Here is a 9,182-nt window from a genome sequence, read left to right as displayed (position 1 = left end):
GCTAATAAACATTTTTTCTTTTATGTCAGCAAGACGAGAGACGCATGAAGAAGCTTAGAAGTTCCCAGCAGCAAGTACACAATCCAAAGCCTGTACGCGTTGCACCACCCCCTCAATGGGTCACACCTCAAACGCACCAACAACATTACCAACCTGCTCCACACCAAAATTGGATGACACCCGAAACACATGGAGACTTCCAAGATGCTGGGTCACAGCCCTATCCGCACAACTTTGCACCTCCACCTAATTGGGTGACGCCGGAAATCCCCCGCAGATTCTTCGTATCCACCAGCAGACTCCCAAGCACACCGATGGAGGAGGGGGTTAGCTCAAGTCCTGCGTGTAACTCTGGAGGTTATCCTGGTGCGCCTCGTCAATGCCAAAGGGAAGCAACTAAACTGGATCCCAGGACAAATCCAACAGGAACACACTCACGGAGGAGAGTGCTCTGCACACTACCACCGTTGGATCCTGCTGCTGCTGCTACAAGTGAGAATTGTACGGGACATAAGGTAGATGGATCGCTTCACAAAACAAAAGAGCAAAACAAAACCAGGATCGCAATACCTCCACAACCCCCTCAAGCAAAAAAGAACGCAAACAAGAGAGAGGCCATCTTCAGCCCTCCTTCCTCCTCGTGATCCACTCCTGCATCCTGCTATGATTACTCCGCCGTGCCCCTCCTAGAGGGACAGCAGCAGACTCCGATGGAGTTGCGATCATACACGCATGTAAGTGAAACAAATATTTAGGTATTTATATATGCATCTTGTATTATCTGCAAATTTTCTGCTCCCTCCAGGATAACAAGTTCATAAACTGCATTTTAATGTGCCGTTTGGATTATTTTTCCTTTTTTTGCAGATGTCGGATCTCCCGGATTATCTAATACCAAGACTAAATATGCGATTCCAAGATGTAGAGAAAGTAAGGGAATTTTATAACAGATACGCCAGACACGCTGGTTTTGGAATCAGGAAGACGGGGGGAATGACAACCACAAGTATTTGTTTGCGCGTTCCAAGGGAAACACACAACTTCTGTTTCAGAGGCTAACAGGAAGCAAAACAAAACATCGCAGAGGACAGGCTGCAATGCAAGAATGAGGGTGAAGGTGCAGGAGGATAACACATATGTGGCAGTGGACATTGAGTACAATCATAATCACCAACTCATGCAAACTGATGACATGTTGGTATTCTTGCACTCACACAAGAATTATGACCCCACTATTCTGGAGTACGTAAAGCTCCTGCAGTACCATGATGTCAAGCATACAACAATCATGTCCATGCTATCAGAAATGAAGGTGGAAGCTACTTCCTAAGAATGACCGGACGAGACCTACTAAACCAGTAAGTATTCAAAAATGCACATACTGCAAATGTACATAGCATCCTAAGTCACCACCCTTTGCTAGCAAAAATAACAAATGCATGTTTGCATATAATTTTCAGGAAAGCCATGAATGCAAAGAAAGATGATTTGGATGATGTATTGAAACTTGTATCATTCTTCAAAGACATGAAGGCAATCAATGATGAGTTTTTCTACGACATACAAGTAGACAAGGACAAATCAATTAAAAACATTTTTTGGTCCAATGCAAGCTGCCGAGGAGTGTATCAAGACTTTGGCGATTGCGTAACATTCGACACAACTTACAAGACCAACAGATTTCATATGCCTCTGGGAGTGTTTGTTGGAACAAACCATCACTTGCAGTCAACGATATTTGTTGTTGCCCTGATCAGAGACGAAGATGCAAAGTCATTCAAGTGGTTGTTCGATACATTTGTATGGTGCATGAACAACAAGCACCCAACTTGCATTCTAACAGGTGAGTTCAATACAAGTTTCATCATCTTTTCAGTCTATGGGTCAGTATTGGGTACATTGGTTTTATCTGAAAATAATGTAAAGCAAGAAGTTCAACCACTGTTATCACAAAAGTCCAACTAAACAGTATACGAAGCAAAATTATATGTCACATGTTTAGAAAAATATAGTTCTGGATGTGAAGTTCAAATAGAGGAACCATAGAAGTTCAAGGACACTGCTGTAAGAAAAAACATATGAAACATGTTCAGGAAAAATATAGTTATGTATGTGAAGTTCAAGCACTGGTACCACAGAAGTTCAACAATATTGTTGTAAGAAAAAATTGGGTTACATTATTAGTTAGTAATACTGCTACCTTTGAAGTTCAAGTACTTGAACAACATAAGTTCAACAACACTGCCGTAAGGAAAATATATGTGACATTATTAGATAGTCCTACTGCTACCTGTGAAGTTCAAGTACTTGTACATCATAAGTTCACCATCAGTGAAAAAAGAAGCAAGTTTATTTTTTTAATTCATGCAGACCAGTGCCCCTCGATGGCGAAAGCTATACCACAATCATTCCCAAACATCGTCCACAAGCTATGCCGTTGGCACATCCTGAAGAAGTACAAGGAATACCTCGCATTGCTATACAAAAAGTATAAAACATTCAAAGAGGAGTTCACATCTATATTAAACTGGCCGATGATGCCAACGGAGTTTGAAGCTGCCTGGGCTGAACTCATGCACAAGTACAACCTGGAGAACGACCAGATGATGATGCAGCTGTGGAGTGATAGGAAAATGTGGATTTCAGCATATTACAAGAACATTTTCTGTGCTAGAATGACTTCCATAATGAAGCGAGAGCATGAATCACGTGCTCAAGAGAGGGTTTTTCAAGGGGACCAAGAACCTACACAAGTTTGCTAGGCGGGTAAATGCTTGCATACAAACTCGAATGCAGAAGGAGAACGAGCAAACAATGACCAGCATGGTATTAAGACAAAAAAACACCCCCATCATATTGTGACTTCCTTCAACATGTGCACACTGTATTTAAAAAAATGAAACTCATGACTCTACTTCGACTAATATCTTATTTTTTTGACATGTGCAGACCAATCCTGTGACAAAAACAACCTACAGCTACGAGGAAGACATGGCTATCAAGTACACGAGAGCCGTGTACACCAAGATGAGGACTAGGATGAGAAAAGCCACGCTATTTCGCGCAAAGCCTACAGCAGAGCCCAGTAAGTACCTTGTGTATTACCACAACAAGGCTGGCCATGATGATGAAAACAGATTTGCCTGGTCAAAGCATGAATTCCAGGTTGTAGCTGACCCAGAGAATGAAATATACGAGTGTGAATGCAAGCTTTGGACACACATAGGTGAGCGGAAAAACAAACTCATTAAATAGCTAAACTAGTAGTATCATATCAAATATATGAAACTCACTGCTGGCTCACAAACTATGTATTGTGCATTCATCACAAAATGCAGGCCTGTTCCGCCTTCACATCATGAACATACTAGACTACCTAAAGCCTGACAGATTTCCAGACAAGTATATCCTCAAACGGTACACAAAGACTGCAATCACAACCAACCTTTGATACAAGGGACTACAACACAACTGCATCGGATGGCAACTCAAGACTATCGAAGCAAGACATCTTGCTGCGGCTAAATTTGATGGTTAAGAAGAAAGTGATGAGATCGTGGAAGAGCTTGATGCAATACATTCAGCAAATCGAGCAGATGCTGACGAAAGGATGGCTGAAGAGGATGCTGAAATTGAAGATGACCTTCATTATTATGCAGCTAAAATGCTCCAGGTTGCTGTTCAAGCCAAGCAATGCAAGCAGGGTGTTGACCAATTAATGCAGCAGCGGCAGCAAGAGACGATGAAATTGCCACTATACTCTGAAACAAAGGGTAGGAAGAAAATTTCTGCAACAAAGAAAAGTGACAAGAGAGCTCAAATAAAGGCACCACCTGCAGGAAGAGTCGTCGTGCTCGATGAGAACGGAGTGCCACTTGGACACAGGCAATGTAGTGTGTGCAAAAAGGTTGCAGGACAAAATAATCTCACCTGTTCAACACTCTTAGAAAGAAACGATGCCGAGGAGGTCAAGCAACCCAAAGTTCAAAAACAACAGCCCAAAGTTATAGAACAAAACAAGGGACCACACCCACAGAAAGCAAGTAGCAGGCTTTGTAGCATATGTAAGGAGTATGAACCACATAATGCAAGAACATGCCCGAAGCGCACAGATGCTGAAAAGACAAGCAAAAAGCCGGAGAAGAAACAGAAAGCAAAACCTAGAGCCAGCAATAAGAAAGTGGTGGAAGATGAAGAGGAAGACGAAGATGAAGACACCATCGAAGAAGAGGAAGACGAAGAGGAAGAGGAAGTGGAATGCGAAGAGGAGGAGGAAGAGGATTGATAGAGGCAAAGGTGTCCCCGATGTTTCGATGAGATGGTGGCTATCGTTTTCTGTGGGAGTCGACCTTGACGATCCGACTACGAACGTGCCAGACGTCGCACCTTAGCAATCGCTAAACCAACTTCCGAGGGTTATTGACCACGCCGGAGCATGATCAACCTGACCATGAGGGCCTGTTTCCTGCGAGCAAACGAAGAACAAGCAAGAAACTAAGATTGCAATCTGGATATTGCGAATATAAGAGGAAAGCTTTATTAATGAAGGTGGGGTTCTGTGATGCCTTGGTCTGGTCATTGAACACAAACGAAGTACGCGAAGTTGCAACTATGGCGAACTTTTGATCTAAACAAAACCCAAAGTCTAAACGACGCCCTAAGGGTTGTATATATGGAGGAAGAGGGGGCAATTTTGTGGCCCTTGAGGGAGGGGTCCGAAACCAACCCTAACTCTTGTTTCCCCACACATACGGACTCTAAAAATAGCCTATACTTAAGTATTTCGAAATTACATGGGCCTGGCCCAATAATAAGGTGACGCAGCACCTAGAATAGCCTCTGGACGAAATTTATGAAGTGGCATCTTGTATATTTCGTCCAAGGCTTCATGCACTCCTTATGGTGGCTTCAAAGTCCTGAAATCATCACTTGTAACTCCGTTCTTGTTCCCCTTGCGCATGCCATCATCTCCAGGCTTGGTCTTGCTCCAGTGTTCATCCCTTTTCTCCATGCCAGGCCCTTCATTTGTAAGCAAAACAAATCTATCCAATTTAGGCAGCATCATATTCTCATGAACATTAGAATCATTACCAAGAAACGAAAGTACCTGATAATTTAATTGGCGTGCGCGAGCTCTAGTAATTGGTCCAGTATATGTAGCAGTAGGGGCTGTGGGTGTAACAATGGTATTGATGTCCTCATCATCCTCCCCTTCTTGAAATGAAGTCGTCCTCGACGGAAGCCCATCTTCCTCACCCAAATAAGGCTTCAAATCTGCAATGTTAAAAGTGGGACTTACCCCAAAATCTGCAGGCAGCTCAAGTTTATATGCATTATCATTTATTTTCTCTAAGACCTTAAAAGGACTATCAGCACGTGGCATTAGCTTTGATTTGCGTAAATTAGGAAACCTATCCTTACGCAAATGTAACCAAACAAGATCTCCAGGTGCAAAGACAACATGTTTTCTACCCTTATCTCCAGCAAGTTTATATTTAGCATTCATACGCTCAATGTTTTCCTTAGTTAACTCATGCATTTTTAAGATCAAATCAGCACGTTGTTTAGCATCAAAATTAACCTTCTCCGAAGATGGGAGAGGCAACAAATCAATAGGTGCACGAGGTAGGAAACCATACAAAATTTCAAAAGGGCACATCTTAGTAGTAGAATGCAACGAACGATTATAAGAAAATTCAATATGAGGCAAGCATTCTTCCCACATTTTCTTATTATTCTTCAAAACAGCCCTAAGCATAGTAGACAATGTTCTATTGACTACTTCAGTTTGACCATCTGTTTGGGGATGACAAGTAGTACTAAAAAGCAGTTTAGTCCCCAACTTAGCCCATAAACATCTCCAAAAGTGGCTAAGAAATTTAGTATCACGATATGAAACAATAGTATTTGGCACACCATGCAAGAGAATAATTTCACGAAAGAACAAATCAGCAACATTAACAGCATCATCGCTTTTATGACATGGTATAAAGTGTGCCATTTTCGAGAACCTATCCATGACAACAAATATGCTATCCCTCCCCTTCTTTGTTCGAGGTAAACCTAAAACAAAGTCCATAGATATATCCTCCCAAGGAACACTAGGTACAGGCAAAGGCATATATAAACCATGAGGATTTTGTCGTGACTTAGCTTTTTGACATGTAGTGCAGCGAGCAACAAAACGCTCAACATCTCGTCTCATCTTTGGCCAAAAGAAATGTGTAGCAAGTATATCCTCCGTCTTCTTCACGCCAAAGTGTCCCATTAGTCCTCCTCCATGCGCCTCCTGCAACAACAAAAGACGAATGGAGCTAGCTGGAATGCATAGCTTGTTAGCACGAAACACAAATCCATCGTTAACGACGAACTTGTTCCATGTTCTACCTTCTTTACAATTCTGCAATACATCTTTAAATTCAGCATGATGCACATATTGATCTTTGATGGTCTCCAAACCAAATATTTTAAAGTCAAGTTGTGAAAGCATAGTATAACGACGAGACAATACATCAGCAATAACATTTTCTTTACCCTTCTTGTGTTTAATGACATAAGGGAAAGTCTCAATGAATTCAACCCATTTAGCATGTCTATGGTTCAGTTTTGCTTGACTTCTAATGTGTTTCAAAGATTCATGATTAGAATGTATAACAAATTCTTTGGGCCATAAATAATGTTGCCATGTTTCTAAGGTCCGAACAAGAGCAAATAATTCTTTATCATAAGTAGAATAGTTCAGACTAGGCCCACTCAATTTTTCAGAAAATTATGCAACAGGTTTGCCATCTTGTAATAACACACCTCCTAATCCAATTCCACTAGCATCACATTCAAGCTCAAAAGTCCTATTAAAATCAGGAAGTTGGAGTAAAGGAGCATCTGTCAACTTATCTTTCAATACCGTGAAGGCTTCTTCCTGTGCGGTACCCCAAACAAAAGGCACATCCTTCTTTGTAAGCCCATTGAGAGGTGCAGCAATGGTGCTAAAATCTCTCACAAAACACCTATAGAAACCAGTGAGTCAAGAAAACTCCTCACTTGTGTGACCGTTTTGGGCTGCGGCCAACTCTCGATAGCTTCAATCTTGGCTTTATCAACTTCAATTCCCTGTGGAGTAACAACATAGCCAAGAAAAGATACTCGCTCGGTGCAAAAGGTGCACTTCCCAAGGTTACCAAACAAACGTGCATCACGTAGAGCAATAAAAATAGCACATAAATGTTCCAAATGTTCTTCCAAAGATTTGCTATAAATCAGTATATCATCAAAATAGACTACCACAAATCGTCCAATGAAAGCACGTAAAACTTCGTTCATTAGTCTCATGAAAGTACTAGGTGCATTAGTTAACCCAAAAGGCATGACTAACCACTCATATAAACCAAACTTAGTTTTAAATGCTGTTTTCCATTCATCTCCCAATTTCATACGAATTTGATGGTATCCACTACGCAAATCTACTTTGGAGAATATTGTAGAGCCACTCAATTCATCAAGCATATCATCTAGCCTAGGAATAGGATGACGATAACGAATAGTAATATTATTAATGCCTCTACAATCAACACACATACGCGACATACCATCCTTTTTAGGCACTAGTATAATAGGAACAACACAAGGACTAAGAGATTCGCGTATATAACCTTTGTCGAGCAGCTCCTGTACTTGACGCATAATCTCCTTCGTCTCCTCTGGATTGGTACGGTATGGTGCACGGTTGGGTAGCGATGCACCGGGAATTAAGTCAATTTGATGCTCAATCCCTTGAATAGGTGGTAATCCGGTGGCACATCTTGTGGGAAGACGTCAGCGAACTCCTGCGAAATGTTAGTGACAGCAGGGGGCAAGAGGAAGGCACGTCCTCGAATGAAAATAATGCCTCTTTGCACACAAAAGCATAGCAAACAGATTTGCTAAAATCTTGCTCATCAATATCAGATTTGGTGGCAAGTAAACATGCACTTTTCAATTTAATTTCAGAAACACTAGATGGTTTATTATTAGGCTTCATTTGTTGCTCAAATTCTTTTGCCACAATCTGATTTTCACTCTTATTTTTCTCTTGTTTTGGTTTATTAGCTCTATTAATATCATCTTTCAAAATGGAATTATGAGTCATAGAAAGCAAAGTAATATTTTTATCCTTATGAACAAGAGTATACTGATTGTTTCTACCATGGTGTACAGAATTTTTATCAAATTGCCATGGTCTACCAAGTAATAAGGAACATGCTTGCATAGGTACCACATCACAATCAACATAATCAGCATATGTAGAGATACTAAAATGCACAGGAACAGTACGGGTTACCTTAACCTTGCCGCTGTTGTTGAACCATTGGATGTATTAAGGATGTGGATGTGGTCTTGTGGTGAGAGATAGCTCCTCCACCATCTCCATGCTAGCCACGTTGTTGCAGCTCCCTCCATCTATGATGACGCGAATAGAACGTTCCTTCACAACTCCCTTTGTATGGAACAAATTATGCCTCTGATTTTTCTCAACTTGTGTAACATGCACACTCAAAACACGTTGAGCAACAAAACATTCATACCTGTCAGCATCTTCAGGAGCCATGTATTGCGTCTCATGATCATAATCATCTCCACCGTGTTCTTCACGTGTAATAAGAGCCAAAGTCTCCTCATCATAGTCACTAGCGGACTCATACCCACCATCCTCAGTAGCAATCATCACACGCTGAGATTTGCATTCTCGCGCATAATGACCTCTTCCCTTACATCGACGACAAATAATATCACTTGTGTGCCCTGTTGATGCCATGGAAGAAGAAGAGCTCTGTGCAAGCCCCGCAGGTGTGCTCTTGGCAGATAGTGGTGGTTGTGCCTGCTTTCTTGTATCACGGTTGGAGGTGGCAGCTGATGGAGGTGATGGTGCAGTGGAAGTAGAGGATGCACGTGGCGTCCATGACGAAGGTCGACCTGCAGAAAAGTTAGTTCGCGCCAATGCCTGTCGATCCTGCACTTCACGTTCAGCTTTACAAGCAAGATGGAATAAACGAGTGGTATTATTATACTCCTTATACTCCTTATAAACGAGTGATATTATTATACTCCTTATACTTATAATAGAGTCTGTTCTTCATACCTACAGCTTCACACGACCTTTTTTCCGAGACCTACTCAGGCAAGGAAACACAAAACGAAAACTAGAT

General features: G+C 41.5%; 1 protein-coding gene across 1 annotated transcript; it reads left to right on the top strand.

Moving 5' to 3' along the window:
* The first annotated feature begins 2,384 nt into the window (after window positions 1-2,384).
* On the top strand, window positions 2,385-3,451 carry LOC109757712 (protein FAR1-RELATED SEQUENCE 5-like). The gene is made up of 3 exons (XM_020316540.1): window positions 2,385-2,753; window positions 2,950-3,226; window positions 3,339-3,451. Exons 1-3 carry the CDS (start codon window positions 2,385-2,387, stop codon window positions 3,449-3,451), a joined length of 759 nt encoding a protein of 252 aa, XP_020172129.1.
* The last annotated feature ends 5,731 nt before the right edge of the window (window positions 3,452-9,182 follow it).

This window comes from Aegilops tauschii, chromosome 5 (assembly GCF_002575655.3).
Source record: "Aegilops tauschii subsp. strangulata cultivar AL8/78 chromosome 5, Aet v6.0, whole genome shotgun sequence".
Taxonomy (NCBI): Eukaryota; Viridiplantae; Streptophyta; class Magnoliopsida; order Poales; family Poaceae; genus Aegilops; species Aegilops tauschii.
Note: the sequence above shows the minus strand (reverse complement) of the source record. Positions and strands in the feature narration are given on the sequence as shown.

Bases quoted from the DNA above. Each gene is read 5' to 3' on its own strand.
- LOC109757712 (XM_020316540.1), top strand. From the start codon at position 2,385: ATGGCGAAAGCTATACCACAATCATTCCCAAACATCGTCCACAAGCTA. The intron at 2,754-2,949 runs GTTTGCTAGGCG...TGACATGTGCAG, and splicing joins GGGACCAAGAACCTACACAA to ACCAATCCTGTGACAAAAAC. The intron at 3,227-3,338 runs GTGAGCGGAAAA...CACAAAATGCAG, and splicing joins CAAGCTTTGGACACACATAG to GCCTGTTCCGCCTTCACATC.